Below are 21,573 nucleotides of genomic sequence, written 5' to 3' on the forward strand. Positions count from 1 at the left end.
AAGTATTTTAATTGCATGCAATCGCAGTGTCATTAAAAAAACAGCGATGCACCTTGGGAGCGTTCGGTTTGGTTACTGTAGTCTGGGATTAATGACTAGGAAACGTTCTCCACCGTAAACAGGCAACAAGGAAATTATTATTTTTGCTGCTATTAATAATGTCAAGCATGACCCCAGAGGGCATTCTCAAGCCATTAATGACTGAGTGATTTCACCTCCGCCCGCGTCCCCTCCTCTTCTATCATTATAAATGGAGAGTGAATACACATTTCTCTCCCCTCCAGGCAAGTTTGCCGTATTTGGAACTAAATCGAGAGAAAGGCCTCTTCCATTGTATACATAAACAAGCTGTACCTTTCTCTCCACAAATAGGCTGCTGCATAGTCAATGGCTAGTTACTTATAAAATACAGGCTGACCCCTTCACACCTCCCACAGGGCAGATTGTGTGCACTGCATGACATCTTGCTTGTGTAAGGCTGATCAGCGGACTTTGCAATTGGGAGCAGAGTTATTTTCTGGAAATCGCTGCACTGCCCATAAATTAAGCCACCACTGAAGCAAGCGTGTTTCCATTTGATTGTAATAACCATATGCCATAACCAACCAAAATATATCACTGTAAGAGGGACGATTATTTATTTTCAACCCATTTGTTTCCCTTATCGTTTGCCTTACTGGTAATCACAGAATTTCCTGAGTGCATTTCTCCTTCAATACAGGCTTGTCTGCATTAGGAACAACACCAATGCGTCAATCGTGTGCTTACATATGCCATTTACTTTACCTGTTGTCCCTAGTTTCTGAATTCTCGTAAATGTAATTCCAAAGATAACGGCTGACGACTGCCAAAGAGAATTCAGGTCTGTTATCCCTTCTTAATTATTTTTATTTTGTATTTGTGTACTCTTCCTGAGATTTTTTCTGCTCATTAATTCTTTTCATGTGCCTCGGCCCCATCGCATTTTCTCCTTTCCCTTGTTACTCTGGGGGTTTTTCTTTTCTTTTCTTCTTTTTCTTTCTTTCTTTTCTTTTCACTTTTCCTTTCATTCTTTCGCTATCTTCTTCTCTAATATCCTTTACTTCATCATTTACAGAATATTTGCTATTTCTACCTCCCCACATCCATTATATCCTATGTATAATCATATTATTTTCATACCTTTATTATGATTCATTTATCAATATCTTATTTTATTATCCATTTACAAATGTACGTATTTCTGTATTTTCATCTAAAACTTAATACAAAATTTCAACACAAAGAGAATTCAGCTCTATCTCTCTTTCAAAAGGCCTCAACTGGTAGGAGGAGACACACTATACATTTATATATATATATATATATATATATATATATATATATATATATATATATATATATATATATATATATATATATATATATATATATATATATATACACACATATATATATATATACACATATATATATATATATATATATATATGTATATATATATATATACATATATATATATATATATATATATATATATATATATATATATATATATATATATATATATATATATATACATACATATGTATATCCACAGAAACAGGAACCCAATTTGAAGAACAGCCACTGGACGTTAAATGTTCACTTGGTTTAATGGAAAACATGCTGACAGTATAACTGGACAGGGAGTCACTTCGGTAAAGTTGCACGCCAGACGCGTTTCGAAAGCCCCATGCTCTCTTCTTATGTGGCGTTAGTTAAAGATGAATAACAGCGCTCAATGTTTATCACCTGCCTAGAGGGACGTGGCCGACAGCGCGGCCTCCTGGATAATGTAGTCCCATGTGGGCGCGCTCATTATTCAAAAAATAAAACGTAATAGTTCCCAAGTGGGTAGAAGTCACAAAACTGTCAGGCAACTGCCCTGCTTTCTTGTTTCCATCATGAAATGAGCGAGCGTCACCCTGCAATGACGCCAGCTCCTCGACCATCCTTTGAGCTAGACGCTGACCATTAAACCAAGTGAACAATTAACGTCCAGTGGCTGTTCTTCAAATTGGGTTCCTATTTTTGTGGATATCATCAAGTGTCCTGTGGCACGCTGGCATTGTGACTGTTGTATGAAGGGATTGAATCATCCCAGGACCGTCTCAAGGACGAACCAGGCAAGTGGCCGCCGCCAGTGGTGGGATGTGACTTCACTGGAAGGCTAGCTCATTGTACTTGCTTCACGGCCCGGTTTGTGTCGAAAATTATGGCTGGACATCGGAGACTTGAGGGAGCCCTTGGCACGTAAATACGGAATTCACCAGTTTCTAAAAAGCCCCCCATTTGCAAGGCACACACAGTGCTCATTCAAGCAATACCTGACCCCGCTTCGGTAATTACTTGATCTGGTGCATGCTGGGAGCGGAAGTCAAACACAGGACTACAGCTGTCCTGATTGAAGCAACATCTATGTTGTGCTAAATAAGAGTTTGATTTAGTCAGTGCTTATTAAAATCGAGGGTATAAATGTTTGTTTATTGAGTATTTGTGTTTCAGATTTCACTTTTCAGACCTAAGAGAGTTGGGGTTGAGGGGCTAGTTAAAAATTCAAAGAGCCCTACATTGACACTGGTCTCTAATCACCAAGACGACTTAAGGCCTCATGTACTAAAGGTGTTTGCATTCACAAACCCTCTGATTCAGTAATCAGAGAGTATGCAAATACTAAAACCATTGTTAAAAGGTGCAAAGCCCATTTAATGATTTGGAAAAGGTTTTCCAAATCGTTAAAAGGGTTTAGGAAGCCATTATAAATCAGTATTTGGAAGGGATGCGTTAATAGCGTCCCTTCCAAATACTATTCCTTATGATATGAATTCATAATTTGCAACTGAAATCCGGTATCAAAACATTAATATTTTACCACGACCTCAAAGGAGGTGCTAACCCATTCGCTAATGGGAAGAGTTCCCCTTTGTGAATGTTTAGGAAAACAATTTTTTGGCGTAAGCAGTGATCCACTGAACCACTAGTTACTAATAAAACATGTTTGTGCAAATTTTCATTTTTGATTTTAAAGGTATCCTGTTTTCCATTTAGAAAAATGTGCTGCATTAAAAAAAGCAAATGCTTTATTGAAAAGCAGTCACATGCATGGTGGTCTGCTGACCTCAACAGCCCACCATGCCTGTGACCGTAACAAATCGTAGTGGGTCGCAATATTTATGAGTGAGGTCCAATTGTGACCCACTATGATTTTGCATTTTTGTGAACCAGCCTATAGTTACATACGTCAATTCGCAAAATACAAATGCATTCGGTAAAAGTTGGTATACAAATTTGAACCACTTTTATTGAATGCATTTTTAGGTCACGAGCCCGTTGTTGAGCTAAACTCACATTGCTGACAGCTGTAATGTGCAAGTCAAAAGTGAAATTGTTGACAAAAAGTGACCACTAATGTCAATAAACGGAGTACTATTGTTGCTTGTTAGCACTCAGAAGCAGCCACATTTCACGCTACAATAAAAACAAGCTATAATCAGCTGTTGACAGTAGAGCAGAACACAAAAATATGAAATTACTGGAGTTGTGAAAAGATGGAGAGTGAGGCACTTGGAATAATGATGTCTCTGCCCTCCCTGGTGTCTGTTTTTTAGCACATATTCTTGATCAGGGTCTGGCTGGGCTCAGACTTCTTTTCATTGCTGCAAGCCGACCATATTTGCCTTTGAAAGCACGGTGCTTATCCTGTTCCATCCCTTCCTTGAATATCCCTGCATTCCCGTCCCAGCCCCCCCCTTGCTTTTTCCTCTCACCCTCTCCTCAAATTTAGCAGCTGAATAGGTGATTCAGGTGGGGTGTGTGGTCTGGAATAGTCTGACTTGCCACACTTGTAGGGGTGCAATGGTTAGGTGTTATGTTGGTACTGTGATTGGTAGCGCTGACCGGGCATTGGGTGGTGCAGGCTGCAGGCCTTCCGACAGGGACCCTGGCACTTAATTTGTTTTACATATTAAGCACTGCCAGGTAGCATGGCACTTCCCCGGGTGATCGTGAGGAGAGCTCCAATACTTCGTGACACAGGATGGCCCCGTGTAAGTTGGCTGATCTGACCGAGTTAAACTGCATTTTGTCATCTATCTTAGAATTTATAGGACGGAGGGAGTGCATAAACAAATGTTGCCTCACAACAACGCTGCGGACAACTGTGCACCCGATGCATCATTAGAAAATGCAAAAAAAATACATACAATTTAATAAATAAGGAATATCTAAGAGGTTCCTAATAGTGCTCTTTGAATCTCTACGAGTGATAAGGAATGAAGCCGCTGTAATGGCAACGTTATTAAATAAAAATCCCATTCCATTAGAATTTTTTGGAACGGTCTAAAACTATCTTACAAAGATGTCCTAGTTTCTGTGTCCACAACACACAGCCATTAGACTGCGGTTGTTCTATTCCAGAGTACAGCAATTGGCAGAAAAGCTAATTCTATTTAACAGGATGCTATTAGATCACGAGTTCCTCGTTGGCACACTGAGGTTCACATTATCTCAGCCTAATTAATTTCACAGTAAATCGGGCATTTTAGTTTAATCGGTGCCAAACAGAGCAAAACACGAGTCAGAGAGAAAGACGCGTGCATGTGTTTTTTCAGTGGTGGTGAGTGTTGTGATTGTCTGTGAGCAGTGTGTGCCTAACGTGCAGCTCTGTGTCCGACGCATGTATTCCTGTTTTCGGTTTAACTCTGTGCCATTGTGTATTTTGTACAAGCGCGTCTTTCTGGTTTGAACATTTGGTAATCAGTGGCTTAACAGAAAATGACATGGCCCCCCTGCAAAATGTGATGAGAGGCCCGCCGTCTCCCAGATCGCACAGATATTCAATGATCTTGGGCTCATTATGGACCCACTGAAGGGTTGGGGCCCCTCAATGCTGCAGATGGCCTGCTTGGGAAAGCAGGGTGACTTTCCTGCATGTTTTCCTATTTCTTAGTCCATGCCATTGCACACATTCTGCAAGGCAAGCAAGGGCATGGCCTTGGGAGGGGAGGGGACCTCTGTAAAACAAGGGACCATAGGGGCTCCCTCACACTGTGGGGGCTGCAGGGGCCTCCACTATGCCCCTGTTGGGAATGTGTACTGATTGGATGTGCTTGTCTCAAAGTCCTCTATCTCATCAATGGTTTATTTCATCTTCCACACAATATGTTAAAAGCATCTCATACACATGAACCTACCCACCTGCAGAATTGTTTGGGCTTACCTTTCAGTGTACATCTTTACTCTTCACCCCTGACACATGACACATGATACAAGACTACAAATACCTTATAACAATCATGTAATCTATATGTGCTCTAATTTGCCCCTTACTAGCAGAAGTCCTTGGCAGGAAGGTAGCCTCATGACCAAACTGAATTCTATCTTAGGCCAGATGGTAAAATAAAAAATCCATAATTCTAGCTTATTGGAATGAACTCACCTCATTGTTCATAATATTGTTCTTCTCTTCTTGTGTGATGCTCCTTGTGAGCTTCACTGAGAACTGTGCCCAAGGTGCTTTTTGAAGGGATATTTCATGAGGCTCCAAAACAACACTCCATCAATCAATCACGACACTTATAAAGCGCATTACACACCCGTGAGGGTCTCAGGGCGCTGGGGGTAGGGGGGGGAGATGCTGCTGCTAGTGGTTGAAGAGCCAGGTCTTGAGTCTTCTGAAGGCCAGTAGGTCTTGGGTCTGTCGTAGGTTGGTGGGGAAGGTGTTCCACGTCTAGGTGGGACAAGGATCTGCCGCCGGTGGTCGTTCTTCGGATGCGGGGGACTGTGGCGAGGACGAGGCTGGTGGAGCAGAGCTGGCGGGTGGGGGTGTAGAAGTTGAGTCGTCTGTTGAGGAATGCTGGGCCGGTCTTGTGGAGAGCTTTGCGTGCGTGGATGAGGAGTTTGAAGCTTATCCTCTTGTTGACGGGGAGCCAGTGCACGTCTCTCAGGTGGGGTGTGACTTGGCTGCGGCGGGGGATGTCGAGGACCAGACGCGCTGACGAGTTCTGGATGCGTTGCAGTCGTTTCAGGAGATTGGCCGATGTTCCTGCGTAGAGGGCATTTCCGTAGTCCAGCCTGCTGGTGACGAGGGCCTGGGTGACAGTTCTTCTTGTCTCGGTGGGGATCCACTTGAAGATCCTGCAGAGCATTCTGAGGGTGTTGAAGCAGGATGAGGAGATGGTGTTGACCTGCTTAGTGATGGAGAGGGTGAAGTCGAGGATGACCCCTTGGTTGCATGCGTGGTTGCAGGTGTCTGGGCTGTTCCTAGAGTTGTCGGCCACCAGGAGTCGTCCCAGGCTGAGGGGGTGGAGCCGAGGATGAGGACCTCCGTCTTGTCTGAGTTCAGCTTCAGTAGGCTGTTCCTCATCCATTCGGCGACCGCCTTCATTCCTTTGTGGAGTTTCCTCTTGGCAGTGTGAGGGTCTTTGGTGAGTGAGATGATCAGCTGGGTGTCGTCGGCGTAGGAGATGATGTTGAGGTCGTGCTGTCGGGTGACGTGGGCGAGGGGTCCAATGTAGATGTTGAACAGCGTTGGGCTGAGGGAAGAGCCCTGGGGTACGCCGCAGATGATTTCGGTGACAGTGGAGCAGAAGGGGGGGAGGCGGATGCTCTGAGTTCTACTGGAGAGGAAGGATGTGGTCCAGTCCAAGGCCTTCTCTTGGATCCCGGCGTTGTGTAGGCGTGTTCGTAGTGTGCGGTGGCAGACCGTGTCGAATGCGCCTGACAGGTCCAGGAGAATGAGGGCTGCTGTTTCACCGTTGTCAAGCAGGGTCCTGATGTCATCGGTGGCGGTGATGAGGGCGGTTTCGGTGCTGTGGTTGCTATGGAACCCAGACTGGGACGGGTCCAGGATGCTGTTCTCCTTGAGGAAGCGGGTCAGTTGTTTGTTGATGATTTTATCGGTGACCTTCGCCGGGAACGGGAGCAGGGAGATGGGTCGTAAGTTCTTAAGGTCCTTGGGGTCCGCCTTGGGTTTCTTGAGTAAGGCGTTGATCTTGGCGTGCTTCCAGCTTTCCGGGAAGGTTGCTGTCTCAAAGGAGATGTTCATTACTTTCTGAAGATGGGGTGCGATCGTTGTGCTGGCTCTGTTGAAGATGTGCTGAGGGCATGGGTCCATCGGTGACTCAGAGTGGATGGTGTTCATGATCTCGCTGGTATCCTCGTCATTGATGCTGGTCCAGGAGAGCAGGTGGTTGGTGCAGGTGGTGGATGTGGGGGCGGTGGTTGTCGTGGCGGTCGTGGCATTGAGCTGTTGTGGATGTCTGCAATCTTGCGGTGAAAGAAGGTGGCCAGCAAATCATACAGGTCTTGCGAAGGCGGGTTGTCGTTGGTGTTGGAGCTGGGGTTGGAGAGTTCCTTCACGATGTTGAAGAGCTATTTGCCATTGTGTGAGTCGTTATCCAGGCGGTCTTTGAATGAGGCCCTCTTGGCGGCTCTGAGGAGTTGATGGTGTCTGCGGGTGGCGTTCTTGTGGGCTGCGTGGCTGTCCGGTGTTCGTTCGCGGAGCCAGTTCTTCTCCAGTTTTTGGCATGTCCGTTTGGAGGCCTGGAGATCTTCGGTAAACCAGGTGGCTTTCTTGCTGGTGTGGCTGTTGGAGGGTGCCTTGTGAGGGGCGAGGGTGTTGGCGCAGTCGTCGATCCACTGTCTGAGGTTGCGGGCGGCAGTGTTGGGGTTGGTGGGGTCGGCGGGTGGGCTCTGGGCGAGGGTGTTGGTTTATGGTCTTCTGTGACCTTGCTCCAGTGGCGTGGAGGCATCTGTCGGGTGCGGTGGTACGTGGTGGTCTTCTTAAAGGTGAAGTGGATGCAGTGGTGGTCGGTCCAGTGGGGTTCGGTGGTGTGGTTGAAGGAGGCGTGGGGGCTTGCAATGAAGATGAGGTCGAGCGTGTGGCCAGCGGCGTGGGTTGGTGTTGTCACGAGCTGTCTGAGTCCGAGGTTGGCGAGGTTGTCGATCAGGGTGGTGGAGTTGGTGTCGTTGTTGTTCTCGAGGTGGAAGTTCAGGTCCCCGAGGAAGATGTAGTCCGTGGAGGTGAGGGCGTGTGTGCTGATGAAGTCGGCGATGCAGTCGCTGAACTATGGTCGGGGTCTGGGGGGTCTGTAGACAAGGGTTCCTCTGAGGGTGGTGTTAGGGTCAGTGTGGATCTGGAAGTGCATGTGTTCGGCGGTGCTGAGGGTGTCGTCGGTGTTGGTTGAGACTCTGATGGTGTTCCTGTGGACGATGGCGATACCTCCTCCTACGCCATTGGGGCGGTCCCTGCGGGTGATCTTGTAGCCTTCCGGGATGGCTATGGCGATGTCGGGGACTGAGGCGGGGTTCAGCCAAGTCTCCGTCAGGAAGGCGGCGTCTGGGGAGGTTGAGTCAATGAGGTCCCAGAGTTCAACGGCGTTTCTGTGGGCAGGGCGGGTGTTGAGGAGGATGCATCTGAGGTAGTTGGGTTCTTTTGTTGGAGGTTTGGTGGGCCGGATGCTGGTGAAGCTGCAGATCTGGCAGGTGAAGGGTCCTTGGATGCGCTTCAGGGTGGCTTGTTTCCGGTCCAGGGAAGACATGGCTTGGCAGTTCGGGCTGCATTTTTCCATGAGGCACAGGGTCAGACTGATTTGCATATAGCCATGTCTGAACTGGGGTGGCTGAGTGAACTAAAGAATGGTGATGGATTAAACCCAGATCAGTTGACTGGGGGTGAGTGTTTGATTTGTTCAAACGCTCCATCCATCATCCCCTTTTGTATCGCTTTGTTCGCCCTAAGTGTGGCAGGGTATGCTCAGACGTGAGTCCCTTGTTCACTTGGCCACTGGATTCAAGATAGCCTGGCTCATGAGGATTATGAATCCGAAACCGGTCCCAGGATGCTTGTTTCCGGTCCAGGGAAGACATGGCTTGGCAGTTCGGGCTGCACTGTTCCCATGAGGCACAGGGTCAGACTGATTTGCATATAGCCATGTCTGAACTGGGGCGGCTGAGTGAACTGAAGAATGGTGATGGATTAAACCCAGATCAGTTGACTAGGGGTGAGTGTTTGATTTGTTCAAACGCTCCGCCCATCATCCCCTTTTGTATCGCTCAGGGTGGCCTGGTGGCAGGTGTGTTTTCGTCTGGAGTTGAGTGCGTGGAGGGTGCTGGCGTCGTAGCGGAGTCGGGTGTTGTGTTGTGATGTTCGCAGGGGCCAGGGGGTCTGGCACTGTGCGTGCTCTAGGCATGGACGGGCGCAGATGGGCTTGCCTTAGGCGCACATTTGGTGCGCCAGCGACGCGCCCGCTGCGCGCGGCCGCACAGCGGCTGCCGTATATGGAGGTGTGGGACGGAGGAGCAGCTGGGAGGCGGGAGGGAAGGGCAGCGAATGGCAGAGAGGGGGTGGGGCCGCAGAGGATGCAGCGGCAGGACAGTGTCAAAGACAATGACAGCGAGGGGGACAGAGGAAATTTCGTGCACAGGATACAGAAAGAAACAGTGGCAAAGACAATGGCAGTAAGAGGGACAGAGGCAATAACGGGCACAGGATACAGAAAGAAAAAAGAGTGGCAAAGACAATGGCAGCGAGGGGGACAGAGGCAATAACGGGCACAAGATACAAACCTAGGGCCTACCACTGGCCAACAGGGATGAGGAGCAGGTGGTAGCTTGCGGGTGGAGGAGGGCCTCGACTTCCAGCAGCGGCGGCGTCAGGGCACACAGGCGGAGCTGTGTGGTGAGGGAGCAACCTACCAGCAGGTCAAGAGTCACTGTGGTGCCCAGCCTTTTGCATTCACGCACCTTCCAGTGGGAGGTTCTTCCAAGATGAGGGACAGAATTTAATGGCACATACATTTTAAGCAAACTGGATCACAACAACTCACTAAGGGGTTCAATTCTGACAGCCGCATTCCATGCAGGTGACATCGGTGGGGTGGTGGGGCTGCATGCGGGAGGATTTTGAGGGACAATGCAGAGGGAAAATTAAATAAATATAAATAATTTTCCCTCTGCATTGTCCCTCGAAATCCCCCCCTCCCCCAAGCGGCCCCACAGCCCCAATGCTATTACCTGCACAGACGTGGCTGGATTCCGATGTCATTCAGAAAGCATTCCTACCGAATCTGTCCCGGAATGCTTTCGGATGACTCAGATCGGGGGAGTCCGACTGAGCGATTTGGATGTATCTGGATGCTTCTGGGTAAGATTTAGCCAGATTCTCATTGCCTTCAATGGGAGCCTCTGTTCCTACGGAACGAGAACACAGGCTCCCCATTGAAGAAAGGGTGGCTGGGGAAAGCCTTACAACCTGTGGCGAGCACCCCATGGTGCCTGCCACACTATGCATGGTTGGCAAGGGGGGTCCCGAGGGTACTCCCATGGTCCTGATTCAGAAGGCCCTGGTGAAGGGGGGCCTGCTATGGGTGCTAAAGACAGATTCGGCATCAGATTGATTCAGGAGAAATCGGAACTGCTGTCTGAATCGGTCATGGTACTCGCTCGCCTGGAAACTGAATCCAGAGAGCTGTACGATTCAGCTCCAAAAGATGCAACCTGTCCGAATGCCTTTCAGAACCGATTCGGACAGCCCTGCAGGTTTCCGGTCATCATAAGCGGTCGTTGGCAACTGCGTATGATTCGGTCGGCAACAAGGGTTCCGGATCAGATTCGGCACACCTGAACCTGATTCGGAGCACCTCCGAATGACATCGGAATCGACCTCCAAGTATAGATCTTCCTGATAGTTGTAGACTCTTTAGGTCAAAGATCCCGGTATCTGTAACATCTGCTGATGAAATTCCAACAATGGCGTTAAATGTAGGATTGAGCTCCCGATTGCCAAGATATTCATCTCTGATGTCTTGGGTTTGAGTTGTATGAAGCAACAGTTAATACCACTTCCAAATTTGTGAGCAAAAGTTTGAAACTTATCCATGAAAAAATGTCTGTGGGAGAACATTTAGGTTGTTAGTTATAGTGTGGAGGATGCCCACACTCGAGATTCATCTGCCCCATTGGAGGTAGGGAATCAGAAGTTTTCTGATACTAAAGCCTCAGCGGGCTCTATCTTCGAAATCCTCTGGTCTGGTCCATCTGCTGCAGGTCTGTCAGGTTACAGTGAGGGCCACCACCAGGTTTAGGGCAGGACAATATTTGCTATGTGTACCTGTCCAGGACGCCGGTGTGAAGGATGGAGTTCCCAGGCAGGAAAATCAATTAATGATGCCAACATGCAGGGAGAAATCTTCCTGTGAATCAGAGGTATTGCTTCTTTGTTTTAAAAAAACTAAATCTTTGCAGAACAAGTGATTCAAACATGGCATCCATTGTGCAAAGTTCTCGACTTCAGTGTACCTGCCACTCTGGTGACTGCACCCAAGTCTTTAGAGCTCCCCAGCTGGCAGACATGGATATCTATCTTTGGCAGGTGGGTTTCTACCAGAGGAGTACAGGCCATAGCCTCTGCTGACCTGGGGGCCTTCTGGGCCACTCACCTAAATAAGCCTCTAAATATCCTGGTTTATCACCACTGTTACAGTGAGGCCACTATTTCAGCATAGCATGACAGCCTTAACGTAAAGGTAAGTGCCCAACAATAGGGTCCATCATCCACACCCACTATTTTCACAGGGTGGACGCTGACCCCCCCAACCCCCAGCTAAGAACCAGGGCTCAATGAAGTAAGCAGAACTTGTCCTGGTGTAATTTTCCAACACCGGGAAACATTCAGCAGCGCCTGCACTCTTGACAGCTTTCCACTGAGCAACAAAGTGCAGGCGGAGGAGTGGCATTCCCCCCCTCCCCCCCAGCTTGGACCAATTTAAAGGCTGAATTAAAGACCATCAGCTCCCCTTTTATGCGGGTACAATCCTGCCTGAAAGTGATCTGTATCCTCACACCTAGGTGCCAGAGCAGTGGAGAGGAAACCAAGATACACAGCTTGTTATCACTTCACAAGCATTTAAGAGAAACTACGATTTGAAAGCAAGCTTTTCCCTCTATGATGTCACTTGCATACTGTCTAAATTAGTTAGACTCCCCAACTTCTTTTTAGGACTTTTGCCCTGGTCAAGCCTTTCATGTAAAAAATACATGTAAATTCTGTATGTTCTGATTCTGCAGGGCCCTCCCTGTCTTGCAAAATGACACACTACAAGGGAGCTGCCTAGTGACATAAGCATCCAAGCTCATGCACAAATATATACACCCTATACTTTCCTTCTACAAGCTATGAGAGCAACCAAAGACGCTTGTGACAGGCTGATAACACCTCTAAGAGGATAACATAGTACAAACCCAAAAGTAAGAATGCTCTAGAATCTGAGTGCTCACAGAGATGCAGCGGTGTCCCTAAGGTGCTTTAGCATGGTAGATGCATCCAGTGCTGCTAAAGGTTTGGCCACATCCTGAACGACACTAGTTATTCTGCATCTTCAAGATGTGGGTACCATGTTAACCACTTAAACTAATACCACGTCTGTATTCCCATGACGCTGAGCTGGAGAATGTGTCTGTGTTGAAAGCAGTGTTGGAAAATCGTGAAATGCAAAAATCACGAGATCATTTCATATCATGATTCTGCTCAACCTCTTTCTGTGAGATTCTCCTGTCCCTTCATCTCATCATGGCATTCTGCGGAAGAGGTCCATTTTATGAAGACAGAAGCTCATAATGTTGGCTGCTGTGTCTCTCTCCAGTGCCATGTGCCATTCAGGCCAAAGTACTTTTACCTGTGCCTCCGCTTCAACAGCAGTCATGGATTACAACTTGGAATCGATTTATTCACATGCCGGCACAGATTTGCCTTTGGGTTATTTTGTTCCAGGATTCTAACAGTACAGCATGCTTTTCTGTGGAGTACTTTGTAAAAATGTATGGTGTGTAACAGAAGTCTGTAAGTTTCGTAGAGGAGATGAAACCAGTGGCAGCTGGCATTGCTCGTGGGTAGCGGGGCAGGCACAGGGGGGTGTAATGCAGCCTGCATGGAGAACGGGAAAAGTGTGCATGATTAGTTTGGCCGACGAAACAGTCATTGTGCACTTAGGAGTGGGCAAGCAAACCACTCCTCCCCAGCCTTTTTCCGAGAGCAAAGCAGCCCCCCACCCGCAAAGCAGCACAAACATAAAATGATAATAACTCAAAGGTATGATCATGTTATGTTTCCTCTTCTTGCACTGCTTGAAAGCAGTGGGATGATGCTACTCCGCCATGGTGGAAGAGCCGCCACTGGATGCAACTCCAGGAGGGTTGGCAAAGAGGCTTATTTGAGCCTGCTCTGCGGATACTGCTTTGCAAAGAAAACACCATTTGGCCTTATTGTCAAACAAAGGACATAGTTATTCTAGGCACTACAACCTAAAAAGGCACAGAAGAAAAGTCGGAATTATAAGAAGACTGACCTATGCACACATTCTCATCATCCAGTTTTGCTGAAGTGTTTCTGTAGTAGCCGGGCCTGCATAACTGACACTGCTGCCCTCTAGTGTTGTGTTTACAGTTCACGCAAACGAAGACATATATCAGGTCGATGTAAGTGCACCGGTTGGAGTGTCCGTTGCATTCACAGTCTTGCAAGGAAGAACAGAAATGTATACACAAAGTATACAGTAGAGAGTATTATCACATTGCATGCTCGCTTAAAATGGATCATGAGGGAAAATATGGCTGAATGGGAGCACAGGCATGTTCATCACTGAAAAACACAGGGGTAACAAACATCAGACGGGTGGGCGGAGCATGGATGTAGCATACGTTTCAGGCACATTAGATGCAAGATGATCAGACGCTGATAAGATGGTGGTATGGTGGGCAGGATTTTAGTCTGACCCAATGAACCTGAAGCTTTTGCAGTTGTACACCTTGTTGGAGATTTAGAAACATGAATTCTGTTTTGCATATTTGTGATGAAATGTCCAAAGTACTCCTTCAAACCTTTTGGTATATACACCATCTAGAAGGCAAGAAATATTGAGGGCCTCATTTCAGAGGTTTTAACGTAGGGCAGTGTCGCAAGGAATCCACAGCAACACCCATGGAACACCACTTTCACACAGTTTTCTGCGTGAAAGGGGCACATATTCATAAGGCCAAGAAAAGCCACGTAATATGGCTTTACATGGCCTTATAAATATGCCAGAGCACATTGTGCTACCGGAACGTCAAAAAAGTGACATCCCAGCAGCGCAAAAGTGCTGGTAGGGCCTGAAGCCCTGAGTGAATAAGCAATGCAATTTTGACTCTAGTTCAACTAACCACTCCGACCAAACATGTGTGATGTTTATAATTAAATATTAGGACAAGTAGTCTTTATGTTACATGGTGCAAGGGTGCCTTCGTTGCAGAGCTGATTGATTTTATCCAGGAAGGGACACCTTCCTTCATAAAATCAATCACAAGAGACAATTTCCTTTTTTTATGTGTGCTGCAGAATGCAGAACACATAGAAACAGGTAAGTTAGAGGAGAAATAAAAACATTACTTCTCATTGCCCCTCCCTAACGCCACCCCTGGGGTGGTATTAGGTTCTGACGTATTCCCAGGTTTACAATTTCTATTAAATCTGGGAATGTGTCTGGTTCCATGGGTGTTACGTGGAAACACCCACAGCAACACCCATGGAACGCCCCTTTCACACAGTTTTCTGCGTGAAAGGGACACATATTCATAAGGCCACGAAAAGCCACGTAATATGGCTTCACATGGCCTTATAAATATGCCACAGCACATTGCGCTACCGGAACGTTAAACAAGTGACATCCCAGCGGCGCAAAAGTGCTGGTAGGGCCTGAAGCCCTGAGTGAATAAGCAATGCAATTTTGGCTCTAGTTCAACTAATCACTCAGACCAAACACATGTGATGTTTATAATTAAATATTAGGACAAGTAGTCTTTATGTTACATTTTCTACATGCATCATTAAGCACTGGAAGTTTTTAAAAAAACTATACATTCATGGAATAGTTATTTCTTCGAATTCTGCTATATAAAAATGTAAATGCAGGTGTGCACATTCCTGTATGTTTAAATTTTTGTCTCACAGATATGGCAGCGTCCATTGATGTACAAGACGTGTAATCAGAAAATGATGTTTAGGAATTTTAATGTACAATGTCCGGTGCATCTCCCTCTGTTCATTTTCCTCAAAAAGCCCCCACGACTCCTGAAATTTTCCTGGCGAAGAGCAAACGTGGAAAATTTCATGATATCCATTTTTTTCCACCACTTCACAATTTGGCTGGAAAAAAGTGCTTCACTCCAAATGGGAGATTATGCTGGGAATCGGAATGAACCCATTATATCTATGATTGAATTTATTTTTTGGCTGATGTTGCCAGAGGACTCATGGAGCTAATATAGTGATTTTACCTCGGTCTTAAAATGCTCAGATGTTCTCACTCAAACACCGCCACCTTAACGGCCATTTGGGTTCTTTAATGGAGCAGAACAGGATCTCTGTTGCATCATTACACAAATGCACACTATTACAGATCATATGTGTATCTCTGGAAGGTACCAATTATGAGTAATGTGCAAATAAATGCTTCTTCTCCAACATAGTATCTTGCACAGGTGTAATTGTTTGGTAGAGTGCATGGGCGTGAGAGCCTATTGGGTTATGATGTCTGAATCTATGGTGAAGATATCATCCTAACAGTTGTGTTTGAATATATATAAACATTGCAGATATTTGCTTTATAAAGCCAGGAAGAGCAATATCCCCCGAGACTGTTATGGCAGCTCTACACATTCGAGTACTTTCTAGGAAATCTGTCAGGGTACGTTTTTTTTATTAGTAGTAATACATGGAACAGATAACAATCCACATAAAAATACCATGCTCCAAATAGTTTCCTTCGACACAAGAACTTTATCAAAAAATATATCACCAATCTTACATCTTTTGCTTTGCAAATGTGGAGCCCAAGGGCACACCTTGGGACCTTGTTTAATGATTATTCTGTCATGGCATCTTGAGAACTTTGGAATGTGGTGGCATATCATTTTGTATTATTCATTTTAGAAAACCAACTTGCAAGGGCATTTTGTTTCAATCAACTGCTTGGGATAAGCAGTTATGATGCAAACTAAAAAGTTTATACAGATAAACATAAGACAGTTCCATTAAAATGGGACTTGCCAGAGCAACAAAATGATTTGGTACTTATGATCTATTGCAAATATGATTTCACCTATTCATGTGATTAATAATATTTTGCTAGGAATCAAAAACAGGCTAAATGAATTCATTTTAAGTGTTATTAAAGCTACATTTTCTGAAAGTCAATAGTTATTATGTACTCTATACTAACGGTAGAGTACGAATAACTTTTAAGGGGCCGATTACGATATTGTCCGGGAAAGGCTCCGAATGGGATTTGGTTTTGCAGAACCCGATTTTGCTGTCGTTTGCGAACTAATCCTACATATTTCCCAATGACCGATCACGATGCCCAGAAACCGTTCGAGCAGTCCGAATCAGTTCCGAAACGCATTTGGACAGCCCGAACCTTTCAAAGCCGATTCGTACAGCTCTATGACTATGGTTTTCGGACGAGCGATTACGATGACCCATTCGGACGGCCGTTCCAATTCGGTCTGCCTGACACCAAACGGCTGTCAGAATCTGCCTTTGGGGGCCCGTTGCAGGCCCCCCATCACCTGGAGGAATACGAAAGGGAGCCGTGGGTGTACCCACTGGACCTCTCTTCCCAACCACAGGGTGCAAGGTTTTCCCCAATCATCCATTTTTTCAATGGGAGCCTGTGTTCTCTTTCGGAACACAGACCTCCATTAAAGTCAATGTGAGTCCGACCGAACAATGTTAGGAAATATCATAATCGGTCGTCCGAACTTGCAGGCCTCGATTCATTTGGAAACAAGTCCGAAACTCATTAGTTTTGAACAGTTTCCTAACAACATTGTAATAGGCCCCTTAGTCTTTAAGGAAATTCCAATCAGGACTGAAAGTGCATTGCAGAATTTAGTGATCTATTGTTTAAAATGTTTTCCATTGCCATGGTGGTGGTGGTTAATTAAGGTATTTTAGAATGTGTATGTAAGGGTCCACAACCACTATAGGATGAATTTCTATTTTCATCTGCCATACTTTTCCTTTGTTTTGTTCTTGTAAATAGACTCACAATATTTTTTAATCAAATAAGTTAATGAAAGTGCACTTGAAACTTTACTATTAGGAACCTACACATGCAGAAATGTCAGTAATATTGTCACAAAAAGGCAACCATTTGGGAGAATTACAACGGTTTATCCAGATGCTTCAAATAGTGGACTTTGGGTGGTGCTTCTTGGCTTCTGGCTACAGAGAAATCGATGTAATGCAGCTGGTAAAACTGTGTGAGGGACAAAACTGCAATCCTACTCTTAAGTGTTCCTGGATACCCATCTGGTAAACAAAACAAATTCAACTGGAAATTGGCTCTTGTTAGAAATTTGAGCATTAGTTGAGGAGAGTGAGAACCCACTTCAAATAATAATCACAATCCGTGTCAAGGTGGACCACAAAGTTCACTAAGTAAACCTGCGCTTAACCCTCTGATACCCTAGCACCAATCAGTTAGGCTCAATTGAGAGGCAATATGTAAAATATTTAAACAGTACACAAACAGAAATAAAATGAAAACCCAACACAAGATTGATCCCGATCCAATTTAGAAAAATATAAACCAGTTTGATAAATGAAATGACACCAAAACAACAGAATTTCAATAAGTAGAACATGAGATATGAATTTTTAAAGGTTGAATATGAAATATCATCAAAAGGTACAAAACCCCAACTGCAGATATATGGTCACGCTAGTCTGGAGCAAAGTCAAATGTTAAGGCTGACTGCGATATATCGCCGGTCAGACTAGGTTTGTCCCTGTGAACAGTTTATGTCCTGTCTTAGAAATTTTTATGGAGAATAAGTGGTTGTCGATCAGTCATCAGATGGCAAGCTGCAAGCTGGATCATAAATTGGGCTTGACGATGGCAGTCTGCTGAAGAGCGTGGTCCCAGTGCAGTCATTGACAAAGGCGGGAAATTTCAGAGAAGGCAAAGTTCAAAATCCATGCAAAGCAAGGTCTTGACTAGATACTACACGGCGTGGGTCTCAAATGAAGTCTTCTATGTTCTGACTTTAAAACTTTTCTGGAAGTTATATCTCCTTGAGCCCAGGTAAACCAGCATTTTGAGACCGACTAGCAATACAACATCGATGGCTGCAGCTTTGACGGTGATCCTGGTTCCTTTCCAGTAGAAAGTTGCTAATACGTTTTTAAGTCCATTTTCCAGTTTTGGGGACAGGAGGAGCAAACTCTACCATCAGCCAATGTTCCTGGAATTGGTAGCCAAACTTGGCGCTTAGGATTTACTCCAACAGAGGGGAGCAGCAGCGTCCATGGTAGGGCCAGTTGGAACTGGTCAGCTAGGCAGTTGCAGGGAGAGAAGCCTCTGGGAGTATGTTGTATCTCTATAGCTCAAACAGGTCAGCCAACTGATCCTCTGAGTCACTTATGGGCTGCTCCTGTTTTCAAGGCAAGCAGGTCCAATCTTCCTTCAGGTTTCAGACAGCAGGGCAGTCCTTCTGATCTTCACAGGTACAGGAATGTTCTGAGGAGGGTACTGGGGATGCCACATTCAGGTGGGGGAACCATCTGGCCACTCCCTAACCAATATGGTAATAGTTCTCAAGGGTGACCATACCAACATTTGCACACTTTGTATGTTTTACTGTAAAATACCCCACAGTGCCCTTCTCCACCTATTACCAACATTGCAAAACTGTTCTCCTGCTCAGAGCACCAAGAGGTATGGCTATGATAATGGGCATACCCTTCCTTGCGGTCACTCTAAACCAGTCCTGAGCATCTTCCCCTCCCACTGGGTTTGGAGTCAAATTGTCTAGGAACAAAAAGGGGGAATGACTTGGTTTGAGATACATCTGCCATCTACAGCATAGGCATTCTTTGATTCTCAAATAGGAGCTGGACGCAGCACCAATGCCATCCTGCTCAAGGAAAAAAAACATCTCCAAACACCCAAGCCTTTGTCCACTATCTGGGAGCAAGCTACATCTTACCACAGAGGAACCGTCAGCAGTCACGTGACACTGAACACTGGCAAAAAGGCTGTTTTGGCTTAAGGCAGGACAATGACATCTTACTAAAAGTGTAATTCCCAAAATAGTAATATAAAATCCGACTTGACCATTAAGTTAAATATTAAATTACTATTAAAATGAGTCCTTGAATGACTTTTCTAGCTGCTCCCAAACTGAAATTAAGCACTAAATGTTTTTATCGTGTATCCCGGTGTATTCCTATGAGAGAGACAGCCTTGCCATGTTGAAAAACAACCTTGGAGTTTTTTCACTGCTAGGAAATGTAAAACATTAAATACACATGCTCTACCTTTCAAATACTATGCACCCAACCGCTTAGGCATTTAGGGTCTACATTGTGGGTTACTTATATGTATTAAAAAAGAAGATTTAGGCCTGGCAAAAGGCTTGTCTTGCCATGTTAAAATGGCAATATAAAGCAGCCCACCCAGGCTGGAATGGTGTTTAGACACTATTGTTTTAAAAATATCAGGAGGCAGAAATATCGGAAATTAAATATCATGACTCACAAATATCGTGATGCTCAAATGTTGTTGACAAGAACATTGTTTATTGAGATAAGTAATATTGTTGTAAATACTATGGATGTGTTTAATATCTTTTTCACTAGTCTAATGGTTAAAAGTATTGTATTTTAAATATTTTTGGGTGTTTTCGTTTATATATTAATTTTATCTGTTATAATTCTATATATAAATGTAAATAATTGTTTTCAAAATATAGCTTGTAATTGTAAGTGATTTCGATTTTTTAAATAATTTTTAATAGGAACCTATAGTGCTGTATGGGGTTGCTGAAATTGTAGGTTGATGGGGAATCTAATTAGGTAATAAGTAATTGAGAATTATTCAATAAATGTTATTTAATTATATAATTGATATTTATCATGCAATTTATGCATTACTGATTTATTTTCATTGTTTGTAATTTGTGGGCTACTGGGTTTGTAGGGGTATAGGGTGGGAAGTTAATTAATTGATAATTAGTTAAAACAGAATTGTTAATTTGTAATTGATTTTTAATCATGTAATTTATGGAATACTTATTTTTTTAACTTATATTTTAGTTGTGGGCTGCTAGGTTTGTAGAGGTGTAGGGTGGGAAGTTAAGCAATACATTTTTAACAACTTATTATTAATCGTTAATTAATTATTTGAGTTTTAAATATGAAAAATATGGAATACTAGTTTATTGTTTTTATATTCTAGTTGCAGGATGCTATGATTGTAGGGGAATAGGGTGGACATTTAATTGAGTATAAATTCTTTACCAATTATTTTCTTATTTCAAATTCATTATTTAATTGAATTTTAGATATATTAATTCTGGAATACTTATTCAATTTTGTTTTATTTGAGTTGTGGAATGCAAGGTTTGCAGGGGTCTAGTGTAGGGAGTTATTTAAGTAGTAATTCATTATCGATTGTTAGTTATGGAATAGTTCTGTTTTTGTTCTATTTTAGATGCTGACCACTAGGTTTGTAGGAGTACAAGGTGAGTTAATTAATAATTGAATACCAATTATTTATTAATTGAACGTTTTGAATAGTCATTCTTTAAATAACTAATAGTGTTTCGTTTTTTGAATATATATATATATTTAATGTTAATTAATCTTTTTTAATACCAGTTTAATATTTTTCATATTCATTGGGTTACTCATACATGTAATGTATTTGAATTGAAATATATTCCCTACTTTGGCTTGAACTGCAGCAGGAATAGTACATTTCACCTCTCCAAAATCCAGCACTTCCCCTACTGTTGCACTAACTAAAGTGGGAATATTAAATTGTATCACTCCAAAGTCCTACTGTTGCATAAACTAGAGGGGGAATAGTATATTTATTATCCTTAGACTCCAATAGTTTTCACAATATTGGATAAATAGATTTAATAGCTTTAATTGTTTAATTTTTTATATTTGTATATTTATTATTTTTAAACTTAGGGGCCCATTAGGATGCCGGGCGGATCGCCACTGCCGGCTGGCGGGGGCGATCCGCCTGCCATCAGTGCCTGAATGACCCCCCCACCATATTAGCATGGCTGGGGGGTCCGCGGCGGACGGAAAGACAGTCCGCCGCTTTTCCGCCCGGTCGCCTTGCACACTATTAAATATTAGTGGAATATATATTAAATTGTTTTAAATTTATATAGGAAAATATTTAACATTAAGTATTTTAGGCTCTATTTGTATTAAAAAAAATCAATATTTCTATCTCTCTTTGGATAATATTAGTGTCGCTGTTACATTTTTTCCGATAGTTGTGTGCTTACCTTTATAAGTACAGGAGTATGATATTGTGGTAAACAATATTTTTGACACAATATTTTTAACAGCTAGGTTGTTTACCATGATATTTTTTCAGTCATCCGGTTGGAGTGGCAGGCCTGGAGACATGTTTTGCAGTGCTACTTTAGTGGTGGCACAGTGTGTGCTGCAACCCGCTAGTAACATTTAAAGTAAAAGCCCCAGATACA

The 21,573-nt window shown here is 44.1% G+C and overlaps 1 protein-coding gene across 4 annotated transcripts in view; it reads right to left on the reverse strand.

The window, feature by feature from the left end:
• The window catches only part of NTNG1 (netrin G1), a 909,002-nt gene that overhangs the window by 116,895 nt on the left and 770,534 nt on the right, over nt 1-21,573 (reverse strand). Inside the window, exon 8 of one of the 4 annotated variants that reach the window (XM_078673403.1) lies at nt 13,365-13,532. The exons of the other annotated variants lie outside the window; for them this stretch is intronic. Within the exon in view, the coding sequence (XP_078529529.1) occupies nt 13,365-13,532 (168 nt within the window). The remainder of the gene's footprint in view (nt 1-13,364; nt 13,533-21,573) is intronic. 4 annotated transcript variants of the gene reach the window in all.

The sequence above is a fragment of the Lissotriton helveticus genome, chromosome 1_2, assembly GCF_964261635.1.
Source record: "Lissotriton helveticus chromosome 1_2, aLisHel1.1, whole genome shotgun sequence".
Classification (NCBI taxonomy): domain Eukaryota; kingdom Metazoa; phylum Chordata; class Amphibia; order Caudata; family Salamandridae; genus Lissotriton; species Lissotriton helveticus.